Source organism: Petaurus breviceps, unplaced genomic scaffold (assembly GCF_028583685.1).
Source record: "Petaurus breviceps papuanus isolate PSGF00001 unplaced genomic scaffold, PetGlider_PUasm1.0 140, whole genome shotgun sequence".
Taxonomy (NCBI): domain Eukaryota; kingdom Metazoa; phylum Chordata; class Mammalia; order Diprotodontia; family Petauridae; genus Petaurus; species Petaurus breviceps.
The window spans coordinates 46,220,951-46,242,829 of record NW_027185698.1 but is presented as its reverse complement, the minus strand read 5'-3'; the positions used below and the strand labels follow the sequence as shown (position 1 = coordinate 46,242,829).

The following is a 21,879-nucleotide window of genomic DNA, read 5'->3' as shown; positions in this document are numbered from 1 at the left end:
GTGATGTTTGACTGAGATCATTTTTACATCTAAAGATCAGGAAGTTAAATGTTATTCTAGACGCATGTGCAATGTTTTTCTTTTGCCTATCTCAGACATTAGCCATGTGACCCTGGGCAAGTCACTTAGACTCAGTTTCTTCAGTTATAAAAAAGGGGTGACAGTAGCACCTGCCTCTCGTGGTTGTTGTGAGGATTAAATGAGATGAGTATTTAGCCTGGTGCCTAGCAGGCTTATTACCTTCCTTGCCTTCCTTTTTGCTTTTTTGTAGTAGAGGCTATGCATTTATTTTTGCAACTTAGCAAATTGAATACAAAAATTTCATACAAAAACTGATATTGATAAAGATATACAGATAGCCTGGAAGAAAGCTTTAAAATAAAAAAAAAATTAAAACCCAACATTTTCACATTCTTCTAAGAATTTGAAGCAAGTTAAAACAAGTCAAGTTAAGAGGCATTTGTTAAGTGATTACTGTGTGCCAGGCACTGTGTCAAGTGCTGAAAATACAAATGTGGGGAAAAGAAAGATAGTGCCTGCCCTCGAGGAGCTTATGTTCTAATGGGAGAAGATACCGCGTTTCCCCGATAATAAGACCTATCCCGAAAATAAGCCCTCCCCTTACTGTGTAAGATTCCTCTAAAATAAGCCCTCCCCCGAAAATAAGCCCTATTGAGATTGCTACTGTAGTGAAGGTGATCCCCTGCGCTACACACTACATTACAGTACCCTCTGTATGCACCGTTCCCCTCCCCGAAACGCATGCCGCGCTCCGAGCTGCATCCAATCAGAGCTGCAGCAGTGAGCGCGTCATCCTGTTCTTCCCCAGTGATTTGCTTATTGAATAAAGGTACATTTTTTTGTTCACATTTACCTGTTTATTAAAATTGCTGTCAATGTTCATTAAAATAAGCCCTCCCCTGAAAATAAGCCCTCTGGTGTTTTTCTGTCCAAAAAAATAATGACAGTGTCTTATTATCAGGGAAACATGGTAGCACCAAAAAGGGAAGTGAAAGGTGGAGGGGGAAAGGAGAATTTACTCACCGTGGACCCTGGTAATGAACTCCAGAGAGTCTGAAGAAGAAAGGTGATTGGCCTGGGCCCTTTCTCAAGATGGAGGTTCTGGGACGAGGGGACATTAAGGGTTGGAAAGATCTTCCAGACTGAGAAGGCCAAAGGGGAGGTATCTTCCAGGATGAGAAGGCAGTTCCATCCAAAGTGTCCTTGATTTTGGAGGTAGCCACATGTCCCTACGAATTCCTACTAATATAACCCCATTATACTCTTGGTGCTGAGCTTTGGGAAAACTAGAAAAGCCGGTCCACCCTTTACATTTTGTTTGATAGCTCAGGAGAGCTGGGCCCAGAGAGGGTATGGTTGCCAATTATACATTGCCATGTCACAGGGTAGTAAGTAGCAAAACTTCCATTCAGAAGAAGGTCCTTTGATCCAGTATTCTTTCTATTAGACAGCTCAATGGCACAGTAGATAGAATGCTGAGCTTGTGACAGAAAGGCCTGGGTTGAGATCCTACCTCAGACATTAGCTGTGCAACCCTCAGCAAGTCACTTACTTTCTCTCAGTTTCAGTTCCCTTATCTGTAAAATAGGGACAATAATTGAACTTAACTCAAAGGGTTGTTGAGAGGATCACATAAGCCAACATGTGTTAAGTGCTTTGCAAACCTTCAAAAAGCAGTATAAATGCTAGTTATCGTATGCATTTTAGAAAAGCTCACTATTGGGGTGGCCAGGTAGCACAGCAAGTAAGAGAACTGGCTCCAGTGTTGGGATGACCTGGAGATCGAATCCCGGGCTCAGACACTTAGCACCCACCCAGAAACACCTGGCTGTGTAACCTTGAGCAAGTTACTTAACCCTGATTGCTTTGAAAAAAAAAAAAAAAGGAAAGCACACTATTTACTGTTGTTGGAAAAGGTATGCTTCTGGGTCCATTTAAAAATTGAACTTGTTTCCTTATAAACTCATTCATGGGACCATGAAGAAACCATAGAAGGGAATTCAGAAGACCTGAATTCTAGCCTCAACTTTGCTGCTAATGAACTTTGTAACCTTGATCCAATCACGTACTCTTTGCCTCAGTTTCCCCAAATGTGAAATATAATGAGGGTAAAATATGAAATATAACCTCTAAGGTTACTTCCAGCTTTAACATGTTATGAATGGTTCTATCAGTCTAATGAGGTGGAATAGTAACAATAAATAATAGTAATAATTAGTAATTAGAAAAAAAGAACAATAAGCTCAGATTTTTATATGTTTTTTGAAGCGAGGCTGTATTGGAAGCTGTTTCATAGTACTGCAAATAACCCCAGAGGATCAGCTTCATCAGTCCTTTGAGAAAGTTAAGATTGAGGCGAGTCTGAAAGAAGCTTTTGCCATCAGCAATGATAAATTTCCAGTTGATATGCTTTTAGAAGTCAGCCATATAGAAAATGTTTTGTTCCTGCCTCTGGACAGTTTTCAAAATGACTTAAGTTTTTTGGGAATAACGTACTTCTGATAAGAATGGACCTCTTCTCTGAAAGGTCCTAGCAGTCATCAGAGCAATCATTTTGATTTCTCAGCAAGGGCACTTTTTTGGTTGACGACTTGTTTTCTCTGGCAGAGCTGGAGAAATGTGGATGAAGCCTGTGTCAGCCAGAAGATGCTTTGAGCTCAGATATGTCACAGGACAATACTCTAGGAAGACCAGCCTTAACTCTGAGCAGACTGGCATTTAGCACCTGCTATGTGCAAGGCCCGGTGCTAAGCATGATGAAGTATGCCGAGATGATGGTGCCTTTGACAAGCACCCGGGGGATAAAATGTAAACCTCCCCATTTGGCATTTAAAGTCCTTTACAGTCTCACTCCAGCTTAATACATACTGTTTCTTTTTACATATTCTCTGCTCCAGTCAAATTGACCTACTTGTGTTCCCCATTATTGTGAGACATCCCATCATGCATCACTGTGATGCCTTCTGTGCAGGCCCATACATGGAATGTACTTCTTTCTTCCTCACCACAGCCTCCTAGAATAACAGCCAGCTTCCCACCAGGCGTCGTGCATGAGACCTGTACCCTGCCTTACCCAAATCATGTGGTATTTACTTCATAAAGTATATATTTTGTATTTATTTACCTGTGTTGTGTTTCTTACCAATCGAAAGTAACACATACATAGAGACTTTCATACTTTTGTGTCTGTGGTCCCCAGAACCTAGCACACAGTTTCTGACACATAGCAGGTACTTCATAAATGCTTGAATGAATGAATGTGCCCCAAGCTTGGACTCAGAGGACCTGATTTTGAACCCTGGCTGTACCATTATGGTTAAGTGGCTTAACCTCTCTGAACTTCATTTAAATCCCTTTTCTAAAATGGAGATAAGCCCTACCCTGCAGATGACACAGGGCTGTTCTGAGGAACAAATGAATTAATGGATTAGAAGTTACCATGTCTACTGGAAAGGGCCGTGTGAAGACTAGGGTTACCTTTAAGCTGATTTCAGCTCAGTGTGAGGACAAGCACAGCTCTCCAAAGAAGGATGCTCTGCCTCCTGAGGTGCTGAATGCCCCATTATTGGAGGCCCCATGTGGTGAAGGGCATTCACACCTAGCACTTTCCCCACTGGCCTACAGCTGGATGCCACCCTTACTGACCCTGAGCTCAGCTCTGGCAGCATTTTGTCTGCTGTTCTCTTCTTTCAGGGATGACATGCTTGCATATCAAAGGGCAGCTATGTGGGCATCTCAGCCATTCTACAGATACATCCCACCCATGAGTCCACCTCTATCTGTGGAGGCAGCTGGTGGTGCTATGGGATTCCTGTGTTCAAATCCAGCCACAGGCACTTCCTAGCTGTATGACCCTGGGCGAGTCACTTAACTGCTGTTTACTTAAATTTCCTCAACTGTAAAATGGGAATAATAATAGTACCTGCCTCTCAAGGTTATTGTGAGAATCAGTTGAGATAATGTTTGTAAAGCACTTAGTGCCTCTCACGTAGTAGGTTTACATGCTTGTTGCCTCCCCATCTTTTGTTTCCCCCTTCTATTATTAAATATTTTTATAATATATTAATGACAAAAAATTTCCATTTTCATTTGAACAGCCAATTTTGGGATTAGTCTTTATAACTTTTCTCATAACTTGCTTATAATATATAGGTTTAGCTTATTTAGGTAATGAATTGATTTTAATACATATCTTTGTCATCATTTATCTTAAAAGTGCATCTACTTGGGGCTGCCAGGTCAATTCCAAAGCCAAAACTGTGATTTGACCTTGGTGGCACTGCCTAGGGTCATTTGGATACAGATCTCCACTTTTGCCGACATCTTCCAGTTTTCACTATTTGAAGGCCAGCAAAAATCACAGCATGTAGCAGAATATTCCCATCTCTGATGTCGGCCAGACTGATCAGAGCAGATTATACTTTGCCCAGAAATATCTGCCCAGTAAGTGTTTCTTTTGTTGATGCTAACACTTCTAAATGCCTTGTGAAGAGTGTAGTGCAGGCCTCCTTCCCAGAAGGACTGTTTTCTACAAGTTCATTGTATAGTCAATTAGTTGTGAGGTAAAAACATCTATTTCTGAACTAGCCCACAAAAGCTCTTTAATCCATGAAGTTGCTAAAGTGAGATATGGCGGAAGAAGTTCTGGATTGAGTCAGGAGGCCTGGGTTCAAATCCTCAGTCTTCCATGTAGTAGCTCTGTGAGTCTGCGAAGGTCACTTAACCTTTCTGATCCCCATTTCCTGTTCTTCTCGTGTACTTCCTACCTCACAGTGTTATTGGGGGCAAAACACTTTGCAGACTTTAACGTGCCACACGCATGTGAATATTAGTGTTCTGCAGTACTGTAAAAGTCCGTGCTCTCCCCAGTGTGAATCACCAATTGTTTGTTCCTTTTTAAACTTGGTAATTTTTATCTGTGTCTTTGTAGAAATCCTTCACAAATTCTCCTGAAAATTAAACTAAAAGGGGTGGCCAGGTGGCACAGTGAGTAAGAGCGCCGGCCCTGGCATCAGGAGACCCGGGATTGGTTCCCGGCCTCAGATACTTGGCCCCCACACAAAATAACTGGCCGTGTAACCTTGAGCAAGTTACTTAACCCCAATTGCTTTAAAAAAAAAGAAAGAAAATTAAACTAAAAGGTCAGTCAATAAGCATTTATTAAGAAACTACTGTATGCCAAACAGTGAGCTAAGCACTGGGGGTACAAAGAAAGGCAAAAGACAGTCCCTGCACTCAAGGAGCTCATGGTCTAGGGAAGATAACATGCAAACGCCTCTGTACAAACCGGATACCGGAAGTGGGAATGAGAGATGATCCACAGAGGGAAGGCAAGGAAGAACCTACCCTAATTCACTAGACACCTTCCCAATGTTCTTGGAAAACATTGTGTATACAAGTTCAAGGCTTGTCTCTTCCTCTGTTCTCCTTCAGTTTCTCTAGATGATTTGCCCACCTCCTTTTCTGGTCATAAATATCCCAGGTGATTTCTTCTGTGCCTCTTCTTAAGCTCTTAATATGTTTCAGCCTACTTGTATCTCCACCATACTTTCTTCTGTTGACCTTTGAATCATTTGCAAACTGTATGTTTGCAATGAATAAATACAGTATTTGGAATATTAAGAAACAAAACAAGAAATAGTAGAAATGAATAAGAAAGTATTTATTTTGAATGCTAGAATTTGAGGATAAGCAGGCCTAATTAGAGAAGGAGGAGGAAGGAGAGGGAAATTTCTGTAGGATTCTTAATTCTAGGCACTATAAAGGGTCTTAGAGATTGATGGAACTTATTTTTAAATTTTGTTTTATTTACCTTTAAAATTTAGTGTAATCTTTCTTTGTATCACTAACGTTAATCTTATTCATATCAACAATAACTAGGTTAATGTTTTGGTTCACAAATGGAATAGAGAGAGAGATTTTCCTGAAGGCAAGATACTAGTATGGGGTTGTGGGAAAGAGAAGGGAGTTCAAAGGGGTGTGTATTCTACAGGAAAAAAGTTGCACAAGGGATAATTCAGTTCTTCTCTGAGCAGTAAAAGATAGCCAAAAGGGAGAAGAAAGGTGGTGGTAGGGGAGAGTTATTAGGTTATGCAGTTCCATATGTCATTTACCAAGTGCCAGAATGGTTATTTGGTTATTCATTTAGGATGTGTAGGAGAAGGAAGAGGCAACATATGATTAGTTGGTCCCATATACAGTATTAATAAATCAGATGCGCACAGCTCAGAGAATGCCTGTGTATGTTTCCAGGTTAGGAATATTCTGATGTGATTTTAAAGTTAGTGAATACCAGTGTTAGATTATTACTAACAATCCTTCAGATTGTCTTTAGAAAATGCCTTCTTTCTTTTGATTCTCCTAGTGAAATACACTAATCTTTGTGGGAATGGCCTGTTAGACTATAGAGGCTACAGTTTTTCTCCTTGCCAATTAATTTGTATTTCCAAAAAGAGTTTCCAAAAAGTCCAAAAAGACTTTCCCCTGTTTCTTTATTTATGCTACATTCTGCACCCTCTGCAGAATAATGTGTTGTGTTATTTCTTCTATCATTTTTCTTTCCTGTGAAACCAATAGCATTAGAACAGGCCAACGAAGACAAGACATTGTGGATTGTCAAGAAATTATTTGTAAAGTTAGGTTTAAACGTATGCCAGTTGGATTATCCATTTCTTTCTGGCTTAGAATCTTATTACGTTGAAATTATATGTGATAGGGGCGGCCAGGTGGCTCAGTGAGTAAGAGCACCGGCTCCAGTGTCGGGATGACCTGGATCAAATCCGGGCTCAGATACTCAGCACCACACCCAGAAATAACTGGCCGTGTAACCTTGAGCAAGTTACTTAACCCCGATTGCTTAAAAAAAAAAAAAAGAAATTATATGTGATCATATATAATTCAGTTATAAATTATTGGTAATGGACATGAATAAAATCTTGGTCAATGTGAAGGTAAAGAAGAATCTGAAATTCTAATATTTTTTCCTAGTCTATAAATCCTTTTTGTCTTTTTAATACTGCCTACACAGTAAAAGACAAAACCCCCACTATTTGTAAGGAATGATAGGGGTTGGGTTCGTATTCAGGGAAGGGTTAGATTAAGCGGGCTTTGGAATTCCCTTCTAGTTTTGAGATTAAACTTTCACATTTTCTCACAAACACAAAATCTGCCAAAAATTTAACTATAAAAGGTGAAAGAGAGAATATATTATTTCTTTTTCATCTGTTTGCCTGCTGTTTCATATCTTCTGATGGATTAGCTATTGGATGTGACATGATTGTTCTTCATTTTAAGCCGAACTTTTGAGACATGCTGACTTGCCTCTCTAGTTAAAGGAATTGCATTAGTACCATTTTCTGAGTGGAGGGCACTGAGAATGAGGCTACTTATGCGCGATGGAATTGGGGTGACTGAGTAAGGAGAAGGGCATCCTTAGTACTCCTGTGACTCTGTCGATGGCTCATGGTAAATGGGAACAGCCCAATCTGCTTGTTCAATGAACACTTAGGTCTGGTGTGCTTAGTTCTCTCCTCCCCTCTAAACCTAGCCTTAGTGACTTGCATAGGCTAACATAATGAGTGAGGCCTCTTATCTTGAGTTACTAGTTTGGGAATTTGTCAAGATCGACAGAAATGAAGTATTATAGGATTTATTTAAAAAATGGTTTCATGGTCTTTGAGTGTTCCTTGGTCAAAATTGTCTGTCAGGTTGGACTTATTTTGGTTTGGTTGGTAGTAGAAAAAAAACTTCCCTCCTTTGTCATATGAGTGACTCTTTTCCAGATGCTTTCTGACAAGCTGATAAAAATGGGAACTGGATCTGAAATCCAAGCAGTTTTGCTCAGGTTAGCCCTTATAGACCTGAGAGATCAAAGGAGAGCAAATGTGTAGTTGAGGGAATTCACGTAGTTGGTTGGGGGTTCCAGCTGTAGGTGAGTGTACCCCATTTTATCATGTAACTTGGATATAGCTTATATTGTGACAGAGTGGTGGTAAATGATGGCGTCCTGTCTTGCAGCCTAGGGGGAGCCATTTAAGTAGAAAAAGATCTGGACCAGATAATACTCAAGCATCTGTAATGGTGTGTACAGAGGGCAGATGTGGGCTAATGTTAATGAATGTTGATGTTAATTATGGCTGTTTTAATTAAAAATTATGAATGAGTCCTTGACTAATTTTCAAATAAAATTTACAGAGTGGTTTAAGTCATTTGCTCAAGTGTTTCCTCATTTAACATGGGATCAGCATCGTTAACTCTGTCTGTAGAACAGACTTAGCTTTAAACACTAATTTAATAATGTGTAATTTAAATATTTTAAAACTTTTGACAAATATGTAAAAGACCACAACAACTTCTATATTCTGGGTACCAAAACATAATGCAAAGCTGAGGAAAAAAAATTCTCTTTATACATTTTTCTTTGTTTATTATATTATTTTAGAGCACACAGGCATTTGTGAACCCATCTTTTTATTTCAAGAATGCTATAGATTGGAACAAATGTGATTTTACTCTGTCTAAATTTCTTCTTTTCTATTGGCATTAGTTCTTAGGTAATAGCCTTTCTTTTTGGTTGGCAGTTGGATTCGTTAGAGAGATATATAGTTCAGTTTACGTATTTTTTGCTGTGTGTTCTTTAGTAATCACCTTAAGGCATAGCATGTTGACACTAGAAAGGGACCTTAGAGATTATTTGATTCAATTCTGTTACTTTACAGAGCCCAGAGCAAGTCCTTTTGAAAGTAGGCAGGATATGTGGCATAAATAAACAAAGAAGCACCCTGAGTCTTGGCCAAATAATTTGCCATTTTCAGCTTTGAAATAGGTGTAATCTATGCCTGTTCTCTCAATGAAAATGATAATATCCCTTTGAAAACTTAAAAACCACCACTTGCTTAATTATGCAGTTATGGTCACCAATTAGTGTATGTTGTGCAGTTAGTAATAGTTGAATATTCTTACAGTCAATAAGTTAGAAAAATTCATTTTAAGCATCAGTCCATTTTTATAATAGCAGTAATAGTTTTTTTGAACTTTAAAATGATTTTGTTTAATTGGAAAAGAGTGCCAAATGTGGAGTTGATGAAGCAGCAACAAATTCAGCAGTAGAAATATATTAACTCATTCATAGAAGTAGAAACTAATCCATTTGAAATCAATATGTCTTCTGGCTTTTTTATTGGCCCTTTGTCCTCTCTCTAGACAAGTGATGGTAAGAAAATGAAGTCAGAGGTGAAGGGAGAGAACATACAGTGTTGTGTTTAATATTTTCCCTGCTAAATGTATTCCACCATGTGAAGTGTGGGTTAATCAATAGATGGTTATGCTCATTGGGATAATCTTACAGGATGACTGGTACGAGTGAGATCATGGTTTTACTACTCTTGAAATTTGGTTAGAACAACAGCAACAACAACAAAGAATATTTATTAAGGACCTACTGTGTGCAAAGTTGGAGCAGCTAGGTGGTGGAGTGGATAGAGTGCCAGACCTAGAGTCAGGAAAACTTCTCTTTATGAGTTTAAATCCGGCCTCAGACACTTTGTAGTTGTGTGACCCTGGGCAAGTCACTTAACCCTGTTTGCCCTAGTTTCCTCATCTGTAAAATGAGCTGGAGAAGGAAATGGTAAACCACTCTAGCATCTCTGCCAAGAAAACCCCAAATGAGATCATGAAGAGTTGGACACACTTGAAACAACTAAACAGCGCACAACAAGCAAGGAGCTGAGCTAAGGCCTAAGCAAACAAGGGTTCTTTTGGGGGTATAGTTGCATTCTACTTGGCTTTCTGTAGCTAAAAAGTCCAGGAAAAACAAATATTAAGATAAGATGGAATATAACACATTTAAGCTTATCTCTCTCTCTCTCTTTTTTTTTTTGACTTGCATTATACATTTCTGTGTATTGCTTTTTTAACTTTTCATGTATATTTTTGGTATGCCCTACAAAATGGTAGGCTCTTAGGCCCATACTTCATATTCTTTTTAGCAACCTAGCATGGTACCTGGGACAGTACCTTGCCCAAAGAAAGCAGTCCAGTGTATTGGAAAGAAATTTGGCCTGGGAGTGGTCAGATAGATTCAAATCTTGGCTCCAACCGTTTCCTACCATGTAGCTTACGCGTGAATTGCCTCCTCTGACCCTTGGTTTCCTTATTGTAAAATTAAGATGACAATTTTTCTGTTACCAAACTTCCAGGGTTGTTATATAAGTAAAGTGATTTGTAGATCTCAGAGCTGTATGCAAATCCAAAGGACTAGAGTTCTTATTACTGTTAGACATCAGATAAATGAAAGACTGAACAAAGGAAGGTTAAGGACCAGAAAAAATAACTATTAAAATCACAAAGTTAAAAATAAATCCATTGAGTTGTACGCCCAGAAGCTCTTGAGTGTTAGTGTTGATTATCCTTAGTAAGTGCCGTTTTATTTGAAGAACATCCTTATCATCATCAAAATCAAAAAGCCTATATTAAGCACTTGCAATGACACGCTTGGCAGTGGTTTTATTCGTGTGAGCAGGTGTGTTTTATAAGACACACTGATGCAAGACAGCCTGCCCCTTCCCGCAATACGTGTGCAGATATCTTCAATGTAAAATTTTCATTTAAAATAATTTAGCAGCGTGAACCCAAGTCCCTAGACGTTGGCTTTTTCCCCCCTGTACATTGAACAACATAACCCAAAGTTAGCTGACTGGGGAGCTGTAACACTTGGAGGGAGGGGAATAAGAGTTATTAGATTTTGAGATCTTAGGTTGCTCTAACTAAGAAACTATTACACACTCCATTGAATATGATGTTAGTTTTATGTAAAGTTCAACTAACCCAAGTGATAACTTGGCCTATTTTTCTAATGTACCACTGCTTTTAGACCATTCAATGTTCAGCAGTAACTAGTTCTGTAGCCACTACATAAGACACACTTTGTAAGCAAATTACATAGCAAAACAAACTGTATTTCCTATGTAGAACCTTACGAGATTGTGCTAATTTGTGTTTATAAAACTAGGTAACAGATCAACTGAATTGTAATAGCCCATATTTATGTAGTATTTTCATATCCATTATCTCATTTAGTTCTCACCATAACCCTGTGAGGTAAATAGGCCAAGTATTCTTCTCCCCATTTTACGGATGAGGAAACTGTTCTTATAGCAAGGATGCAACTGGAGTGGCCCTCACACCCAGGCCTTCCTACTCCAAGCCCAGTGGACATTATCCTTTGCCATATTGCTTCACCATGTATAAGGCTGTGTCTCTACCAGGATGACTCTTGTAACTGGACTGAAGTCCTCTTTGGACACCTTAGTGTAGATGGAAGGTGACTTTGGGTTCTCAGAGGCTATGCCAATGGTGGAGAGACTGTAATATACTGCATGTCCCTAATCAGTGTATTGCTAAGTGTAGTAGCTTGATCAGTGTAGCTAAGAATGATGTGACTTATCCCTTGGCATTTGGCCACCAGGGGATGAATATTTTTTTTAGCCACAGCAATCATAGGCTACTCAACCTGTAGTATTACCTTTATATTTACCTGAAAAGAGAAAGGGATAAGGTGGGTAGCTACATTTAGCTTTTCTGGGTATTAGCAGCATTGAGTATATAGCCTTGAGATTTTGTAATCAGTGGTGTCAAACTCAAATAGAAATGGATCCTTAGAAAAGAACACATTAACATTATTTGTGTTGTTACATTTTTTATTTATTTTGTCAAACATTTCCTAATTACATTTTAATCTGATTTGGGTCAAACAAGAGTTTTGTGGGTAGCTTATAGCCCTTGGGCTGCTGGTGAGTTTGACACCTCTATATGTCATTGGCCCAGTATTATTGTACTTTGCTTTAAGTTCTAGTCCTGAAGGTTAACAATGATGAGCAAAGATTTAGAGGGATGAGAAATACACCATCTAGTTCAGGGTTTCTTAACTCTTTTTTGTGTTGGGGATCTATTTAGAAGTGTAGTGAAACCTGTGGACTCCTCAGAATGTTTTGTTTTGTTTTTGGAGCCTGGATCTTCCTCTCTTGCCCAGGCTGGAAGTGCAGGAGCTGTTCATGGTCTCACTCCTCTTCTAATTGGAATGAGTGCTGTGACCTCATTTTATGAGTTGGACCAGTCTGCCCTTCTTAGGCAACCTGATGACTTCCTGTTCCTGAAGGCTGACTATATTAATACCAGATCTTGTGCAGACATCTGATAGGCTTAGCCAACTATAGCTCAAAACTCACAAGTTCAAGAGATCCTGCCAGCCTCAGCTTCCCTGTTAGCTTGGATTACAGTCTGGCCCTAGAATAACATATTTTAAAAAGAATTATAATTGATAGAAATGCTAAATTTCAGTTAAAGGTTAGTGAAAATGAAGATATAATTTTTTTTTCCCATCCAAGTTAATAGACTTCCTGAAATCTATCCACACAGGTTAAGAACCCCTGCTCTAATTGCTCTAAAAGCCTTGTTTTTCAGATGAAGAAGTTAAGGCCCAGGTTAGATGAAAGGACTTACCCAAGCTCACACAGCTACTAAATAAAAAAACAGATTTGAAGCCAGATCTTCTGACTCTATATCCAAAGCCCTTTCTACTGCAGTTCCTTTTAATTCTATTAAGTTTAACAAACTTAAACTGTGAAAGTACTAACTTACAAGGTCCCTGCTAGGTGCCTGCCTATCAGCTTGCCTTTAGAAATAGCCTGAGTATATAGGAAGTTATACAAAAGGGAGATTCTAGAGTATTGCTATAGTGTACTGATGTTTTTTGTTGAAATAATGCAAATAAGAAAGGTTTTTTTCCTAGGCAGATTAAAAGAACCCTTTCCCCCATGATGTCAGTCACACAACCTTGCATGACCCAGGCTTACTTTTTGTTTAAAATCTTGTTTGTAGTTTATCCCGGAATAGCATTATTATTCTGAAAGGGGCAGGGGGGGGGGAAGCTATTGCCACCTGTCATTTTGAAATTTTTCAGTATTAGGATAGAAATCTTTTTTTTTTCTCACTGTTTAGAGTAAATAAACAGGGAAGGTATTTTTCTGTAAAATGCATCTCTTTCTAGGTTTTTGTTTTAAAAGATTTGTACTCAGGTAATGGAAATAACTTACGAAGCTCAAACTATGCTCATTCAAAAAGACCTAACTGCAATTCTGTGCATATTTTTATTGTAATCAAAATATCTCCACCCAACAGCTAGCTACCTCTTTAAATGGGTTCCACTGTGCTAAGTATTATAGTCCCTTGGCCAAAATCTTCTGTCCTCTAGGAAAAAAAAATGTTTAGTTGGCTCTGAATAGATGCACATGAGATATTGGCATGGTGGAATAATTTGCAAGATCTTCCAGGGAGGGTATTAGCATATAAATAGCAGATGCAATGGCGACCATCACAGCTGAGTACATTTAATTTTTAGTTTATAAGATAGAATGGGTTTTTAAATGCATAGCCATCAAGCCGGCTGAAAGACAAATGAAGTTTAGAGTTCACTTGTCTGAGGATGCCTTACATCATTTTTTTTTAAAAAGGGAAACAGACACACATAAAACTGAACAAAAGTGATTTCTTGGGTGAAAAGTAATTGAGATTGCGAAGCAAGTTAATTAGACCATACAAAATTTATTTAATGGTCCCAGCTGTAGTTTCCAGCCAGCGGGAGGCTCCAGTCAGTAGACATGGCTTCTTTCTGTACTGCCTCTGCTCCTTCTCTCTTTTTCCCTCTCAAATAATTAGCGTTCTCACTGCATCGAGTTCTGTAAACTGATTGCATTGTATATTTTCGCAGCTTTATTGCTTGTTTAATTATGATTGCAGGGGCTCATTTTTCTAAATCCTTTTAACTGTGGGTAAGAATCAATTTGTATAAAACCAGGGCAAGAAGCAAGGACACTTCTTCATCTCTCCCTTGTGTGTTAGGTCTGTGTGCGGCCTTGTTTGTGCTTGTGTTGGTGTCACTTTAATTTTGGGTGAGTGAGAGCCATCACCATTAATTGTGTGTTTGACTTTAATGAGAGACGGTCAATCTTGGCTCTATTCAAACACTTAAAATTTAAAAAAAAAAGGAAAAGGAGGAGGAGGAAATCCCCTCACAATAGTGTGCTCTGTTATGTGTGGTTCCTGTTTTACTAACAGATATCAAGAGGGGAAGCGTTTGATTGGCCAGCAAAGGCTTCTGTCAGCACTTCTTGGGTGTTCCCTCACAGATCCCAGTCACACCAACCTGTTCTAAGTCCTCTGCTTTCCTCATGCTTCCCCAGAAATGACAGTGCAGAGTGAAACATGAATGATTTCATCTTCTTCAAACACACATTTTTGGAGGGACAGTGGGGAGGAGGGAGGATAGAGTGAGGGAAAGATGGTTGCTGTTTTGTTTTTTAAGAGTTTTATTTGTCTTTTTGAATCATGATTTGAGAACTGAGTTTTCAGATGAGCTGAGAGTAGCCTGCTCTCAGGGAAACCGCTTTTCAGAAGGCTTAATTCTTAGAAGGTTGTTCTGAAGGTCATTTCCATTAGACAGGAGGTTTCTCTTTTGGCCTATCTAGCTAAGGCCTGCTTCTAAAAGTGTGCCCTGTGTATCTGTTATAAATGTTTTTAAATGAGCTTTCTGCTTGGTTCATATCACTCCTCACCAGTGTGCTAAACTGTATTTGAGCCTCAGATGGAAGGCCTTCTATAATATAACAACTTCTTGAGGTATGGTAAAAAGACCACTGGACTTGGAGTTGGGACACCTGACTTTAAATGCTAGCCCTGCTACTTACTAGCTGAGTGACTTTGGAGAGCTCCTTTCACTTCTCTGGGCCTCAGTTTCCCTATCTGTAAAATGAAAAGTTTGGACTAAGAGCTCTACAAACCCTTTAAATGCTATAAATCAATAGTTCTCAAACTTTTTGGTTTTAAGACTCCTTCAAACTCTTAAAAATTGATAACTCCGAAGAATTTTGTTTATGTGGGTTCCTTCTATCAATATTTACCATATTGGAAATTAAAACTGATATTTAAAAATATTTATTATTTCATTTAAAATAACAACAACAAACTAATTACACAGTAGCAAATAACATTTTATGGAAAATAACTATTTTACAAAAACAAAGATTTAGCAAGAAGAGTGACATTGCTTTACATATTTTTGCAAATTTCTTTAATGTTTGGCTCTTGCTAAATTCTCATATCTACTTCTTCATTCCATCTATTGTGATATATTGTTTTGGCTGATGTATGTGAAGAAAATCTGACCTTACACAGAGTTGTGGTTGGAAAAGGGAGGAATATTTTAATAGGTAAATTATGTTTTAGTATTTTTATGAAAATAGTTTTGACCTTGAGGATCCCATGACAGTCTGGAGGACCTTCAGGAGTCCTCAAGAACACACTTTGAGAACGATGGCTCTAAATCATGTTATCTTCTTGAACCATTTATTTGTTGCCTGAAGAATGAAATGTTTAAAAATTATCAGGTGGGGATTTTTTTTGCTGATTCCCTTTCATTCCCTTTATCCAAAGGGTTTCCATTATCCCACATTGCCTCTCTGGGTTGCAAAGTTTATATAATATTTTTAGTTTGCACATCAAAGAGAGGCCAAGACTCACCATTGAGTTCTCATTCTCTACTGTCATTAACAAAGATAATGGGCACCTTTCCTTGAGTTATAATATAATTGTATTTTATATGAAAGCATAATTTATGTATTACAGTTGTATGGTGTGGTTAGATATTTAGCCTGGGAAAGATAAGATTTATAATTTGTGTCTTTGGAACAAGAGTAGTGAAAAATCTTAACTCCAAATTAATTTAGATGGAATATGTTACCTTACTTTTAACTTGTTAAAAAAAATGAAGGAAAAATATGTGTATTTAGCTCTTAAGGAAGAGCATAAGAGGACAACTGAGTCCCTGAACAAATCCCCTTTTAAGGGGAAGGGAAACTGTTTTGCTATAGAGAAGATAATTAGTTATGCTTTCATATATTTTTTTTAAATTTTAATGAACATAACTATTTATAGACATGTGGGTTTGGGAGCCCAGCATCATCACTTTTTATTCCAGAACAAAAAGGAGGCTCAGATTTCTGATTTAGCCCCCAAAATAGACATCTTCAATGAGGAAAAGAAGGCTTAATTCCCATTAGTTAGCTAAGCAGTTAAATATTTTCCAGAAAATAGAAATTTAATCAAAGTCCCCAGTGAAATTCAAGGGTGCAAACAATAAGCATAATATTTTATGAAAATGACCCCCATATTTAAAATCTGGCATTATATGTTATGCATTGTAGCACCAAGTCCACATCTACCTTTTAGAAAATTAAAACACATAAATTCTGTTTAGTGTTTGATATGCACTGCACTAGCTGGGAGCCATAATGCCCCTAAAACCTTGGGTTGCTTTTCACCTTTCATAAATTCCTGGGTAGATTCTATACAAAAAATAATTTTCAGCTCCGTGGCTCATTGTTATTCAGACTTGATTGATCGTCGTCATTTACTCAGTGAGGAAGTTAAGTGCTCCTGTCATTTCCGAAGAGTATAATTGGGACGTTTCACAGGTCAGCGGTAGTGACAGGTTTCCCTTTTGATTAGTGTTAGACTGATAACAAAAATTACAGTTTCCAATGATTAATGTTTCCTATAGCCCCTAAATGCACAGCTCACAGATCGGACCTAAACAAAGTGAATTTGCATCTGATTAGGCCTTTCCTCAGGAGAGATTTTCATAGGCTCAGGAGTGTCTTAGACAGGTATACCCTGGGCGTTCAGTATCGCTGCCAGGCTGCATGCTAGAGCCAACATAGCAGTCCGGGGACGCTCTCATCTTGTGAAATTAGCATGCTAATAATATGTCTCAGTCCGGTCCTAGAGGTGAGGCTAGACTCTGAGAACTAAAGAAGGACATGCCCACTGAGCTTAGGTTAGTTTGTCTGGTTATTGGAGCACTCTCACATCTCTGAGCATCCTCAGATGCCAGTCATTATCATCTTGCAGAGAAGCTTATGTGTAGCTTTTATTTGGGAAGCACAGCCAAGTTTTTAAAAGCTAGGACCTTTAGTTTATAACTTTAATAGGTTCCCTTTTAAAAGCATAGGAATGGGGGCGGCTAGGTGGTTCAGTGAATACAGCATTGGCCCCGGAGTCAGGAGGACCTGAGTTCAAATCCAACCTCAGACCCTTGACACAAAAACTAGCCGTGTGACTTTGGGCAAGTCACTTAATCCTAGTTGCCCTCCAAAAAGCAAAAAAAAAAAACAAAAAACATATTCCTATGCTTTCTCTGTTTTTTGTTTGTTTCTTGGAAATACAAAAATGATGCTGCTATATGGATGGGGACATTTGTGGTTCCCCCCTTCCCCACTACATTTTAAAAACTCTCTATGGATGTTTATGCTTGGACCAGAAATGCCTGACAAAATGAAGGTGGAAATTACCTGAGCTTCATGATAATGAGACACAGCCATTGCCTTACATCACGCTTCTGTCTCTTGTTCAATAGACTTGACTCACTGAGTTAAATGATGGAATTCTTTGCAGCCCCATCTGACTTGGAGCAAAAGCCCCAGATACAGTACCTTGCTTTCCTGGAGTGCACTGGGAGCTGTTCTATATCTGGATTTTGAAAATGGACACTTGTCGTTGGCCAATAGTTTAGCAGGTTTTCAATAGTGGTGCACCATCTGACATCCCTATTGCTCAAGTGTGGCACCTTGGATAGGTTTTTGTCCCATTGACTTCAGGCAGAATTGAAGGACTAGTTTCCTTTCTGTGACCAGGGAGAGAGATACTTGTAGTCAGAAGCAAAACATGTAGCTCTCCAATACTTCCTAGAGCCTGGTGACCCTTTCTTTCTCTCTGTGTGAGGAAGAGGAAAGCAATGCTTCGGCTGGGGGATTTCAATTTTGAGGCCTGTTTATTGTAAACAGCAGGAGTGGTTTCAGTCATGGTTGTTGAAGGAATTTACAGAGAAAGGGAAATAGGAGGGGGAATATTTCAAAACTTGTTTGATATGGACACCCCCAAAACCCTGTATCTTCTGGGATATTCGTTAAAGAGTTCTTTTCTTTCTTTTTTTCCCCCTTTAAACAAGTATCCTTCTGGGAGGGGATTCTGCTAAGTTTCCACAGTTATTATGTACATCTATTGATCTATTTAAAAGCAGTAATAGGTCACAGTAGCAATTCAAAAAACTTCCAACCGCATAACTGAAGAGGGATTTTGACTCTTGCCCATAAGAATTACTGGTCAAGTAGTGATGCAGTGTTGGTGTAGCTTACTGGGTTAGGGTTGTTGGGTTTTTTTCCCCCTCTAGGTTTCTGTCTTTTTCTTTTAAGCTGCAGTATCTCAGCCTATGCTGCTGTGACACATGATTAGATTAGTGAATTAAATTGGTAGGATACTGCTGCCAGGGGAAAATCATATTCCTCTCTCTCTCTCTCCCTCTCCCTTCTTCTTCATATACCCAGTGGTTTATATAGATATCCATGCCAAAAACCTATTTGGAAAGGAACAGGAACCCTGGAAATCATCGTGTTCACCTGGCTTTCGCTTTTGTTCCCTGTGAAGAATGCCCTTCAGGTTGTCTCTCAATCTGTGGCTTGGTTTTGATTTCCAGAAAAAGAGCAGACGATAGAAACCCATGCTGATTTCTGTTGCTTTTTAATAAAATGGGGCAAACAGAATTCTTTCATTCTGCAGAGAAGGGGAAAAGCAAATTAAATGTGAAACCATCACCATTCTGAGACATCTGTGGTCTGTGGATTTGGAGGGCTTCATGCATTTAGGTAGAACTTAGCCATGAATGTTCCTTCTTGACAGGCAGCCAGCTTGGTACTCGCTAGAGTTCTCTGGGATTACAGTTTCATTATATAGGTTGGCACGGTGACTTAGATCGGTTATTTTTATTTAAAGCTGTTCAAAAGAAAAAAAATTTAACCAGTGGCTGAGTAACATTAAAATGTATCTAGCAAGATAAGTGTTGCCTTGGTTTTAAGACGTGTTCTCTATTCTTGAATAGTATATCTGGTATTCATTGTGCACATTTGTGTTACCACATACTGTATCGACTGGACCGGAAAGAAATGAAAAATGTTAGATTTGGCCTGGTTAATGCAATAATAGGTTTTATAAAGTTTATCAAGCCTGAAGAACATGAACTCCTGAGAATTTTCAGCTCTTAAGTTCCCTGCTTCTAAAAGAGAGAAGGATTGACAGAGTGAAAATTCATTGAAACCAGTCGGAATTTCCTTGGTTTTATCCACATCAAATCCCCTATTCTTCTGTACTCTTTCTTTCTGCCCATCAGTTTGTCCTGTGAAAGGGTGATTATTTTATACAATCCTTGCAGCAAAGGCATCAACAAAGACCTGGGCTCAGAGGCCGGCTCTTGGAAGTGACTGCTATTTTGATATGCCTGCTCTCCATTTCCTTTTAGACTAGCCCTGGATTGGCAAATGACATATTAAAGGGAGAATCCTCAAAGCTCACATTTTAGGGAAAGATTTTAAGGATCCGGGGTGGTTTGGAAGGTAATATTTTGAAATATAGTCCAGCCATGGATAATGACTTGTTCCTCAGCCATAGGGAGAAAACTTGGGTTATAAATGGGGTGGAGTGGAGTGTTTCATTGATACCCTCTCTCCCCCCCTTATGGTAGACAAATATTTTTATTTGAGGTGGCCTCAGATGAGTTTTTGTCTGTGCTTAGGGTGCGTTTCTTTTCCCAGAGGCAAGCCTTAGATGCTGACTCCGATGAAGATGAAGATGAAGTGGATTTTGTGGAGGTGCCCGAGAAGGAAGGTTATGAGCCCCACATTCCAGACCACCTGCGGAAGGAATATGGTGAGTTTGCCCAGCTGTGAAAGGCTTTATCCCTCCGTGTTACTGCCGCAGTAAAGTAAATAAACAGCCATTATGAAGTAATAAAGTGATCAGTGGTGTGGGTAATCTCTCTGGCTGCTGGGAGGAAGTCATTACACAGATAGGGGAGCTGTGATTGGGTCTAGATAAACAAATACTTTCGAGGAGAAGCAGCCACCGAGAGCCCAGGCACTTATTTCATTCAGCCAGGGCTCTGCCATGGCTTGCTGAGGAAAGCTGCTGGGTGCCTGGGAAACAGAGATATTTATTTGCTCAAAGGGAGAAAAAAGTTTAAGTGTATAAATAGCCAGTGGATAGAAATATGGATGATGAGGTCTTGGTGAATCTCGGTAGTATTTTGTACTGCTTGATGCAATTCCACTATCAGCAGCTCGGGTCTGACTGGCAGCGGGCCTTCGCCCACCTACAGGGTGATGGGGAGTGGTTGCTGGTGGTTTGGGGGCTGGTTGCCCATCAGTGACCAGATGGGATTTTGTTCTTACCTCCTTCCCAAGCACTAGGGAAAGGTTTGGGGGGATTAAACACATTATTGGGCACTAATAAAGCTGACAGGTGAATTAGTGGACCAGAAAGAACTGAAATGATAGTTCCATCAAGTACAACTCCCCCTCTGCCACCCACAGCCTTCCAGAGTGCAGCTGATGGATTTATGTAATGAGCGCCCCTTGCTGGGGGAGATGGGATGCCTTGTGAGGACACTGCCAACAGGGCTTGGAGTGGTCTGAGCTTCAAGCCCAAACAAAGCCTTGCCTATTGTAAACATTTCCACCTGGATTCTAGTTTCTGTTCTGTAATAATAATGATGATGACAAATTTGTAGCTGATACAGTTTTCTCTTTTGATCCTTTTAATATTTCTACAAGGTAAATAAATAGCTAGCATTTACATATGCTTTAAGGATTGCAGAGCATTTTGTATATATGAACTCATTTTATTCTCATACAGTCCTGGAAGGTAGGTGCTTTTATTATCCTCATTTTACAGAAGAGGAAACTGAGGTAGACAGGCTTTCCCAGGGTCACCCAGCCTGGTGAGTACCTTAGGCAGGGAGTTGGACTTTGGTTTTCCTGATTCCATGTTCAGCACTCTTTACAGCTGCTTAAATAGTGCAAATATTGTTAGCCCCATTTTATAGATAAGGAAATTGAAGATTAGAGAAGGGAAATGAGTTGTGAACTGTGCCTTGGATCTCCAGGCAGGCTGTAGCAGCTACCCACAAAGTGTGGTTTCCTTAATTATTTTGCGGTTCACATTTAGCTTTCCCTGCTCTCTTTTCCTTGTTTGGGGAATGTGGATTTGCCCTCAGCTGGGGAGTTGACGGAAAAGAGCTAAGAGAGACCTTAGCTCTGCTGAGCTGGTGCTTGCTCATTGTTAGGAGAGGGGAATGTGCCGAGGAGGAAGAACTGTGTTGTCTGTTCTTCAAAAAAGACATTTCTGGAACATCAGATTTGTGGTAATGAGGTCTAGGAAAGCTATGTGATTTTGGGTAAGGAAGTCCCTGTCATTCTCGGAACCTCAGTTTCTTCCTTTGTAAAATGAGGTGGGACTAGCTGCTCTGTAATGTTCCTTCCGGTTTTGATAGTTTGTGGTTTTGAGAGTCTGCTAATAAAGGTTTATTTTAAACATTTTCAATCAGGTGAGAATTTTAACAAATAATTAACCTTCCCCCCTGCTTCAAATTCTAATAGGATATTACTACAAATGTACCATGATGTCCTGCTCAGTATATTATTATCATTAGTGCTCCAGTTTCTTGATGTCCAGGGGAAATCAGCCAGCTTCTGCACTACCCAAAAGAACAACTCTTTCAGCTGAAGGGATAAAAATAAGGTGCTCTATATTTGAAAGTTAATCAGGAATATCCCTTCTGAAGCCTGTGGCTTCACAGACCAAAACCTTTTTAGTTTCAAAGCATATTTTATTACCCAAAATTATTTAGATTCTCTGTGTTCTGCATTGAAGTTAAATGTTCATCGTGTTTTGTATGTTGGTTTTTCATGTAGTCCTTTG

General features: G+C 39.2%; 1 protein-coding gene across 4 annotated transcripts in view; it reads left to right on the top strand.

The window, feature by feature from the left end:
- The window catches only part of UVSSA (UV stimulated scaffold protein A), a 102,306-nt gene that overhangs the window by 31,954 nt on the left and 48,473 nt on the right, over positions 1–21,879 (top strand). For all 4 annotated transcript variants that reach the window (XM_069071441.1, XM_069071449.1, XM_069071458.1 and 1 more), the window contains one exon: positions 19,716–19,830. In XM_069071441.1, coding sequence (XP_068927542.1) covers positions 19,716–19,830 — 115 coding nt within the window. The remainder of the gene's footprint in view (positions 1–19,715; positions 19,831–21,879) is intronic.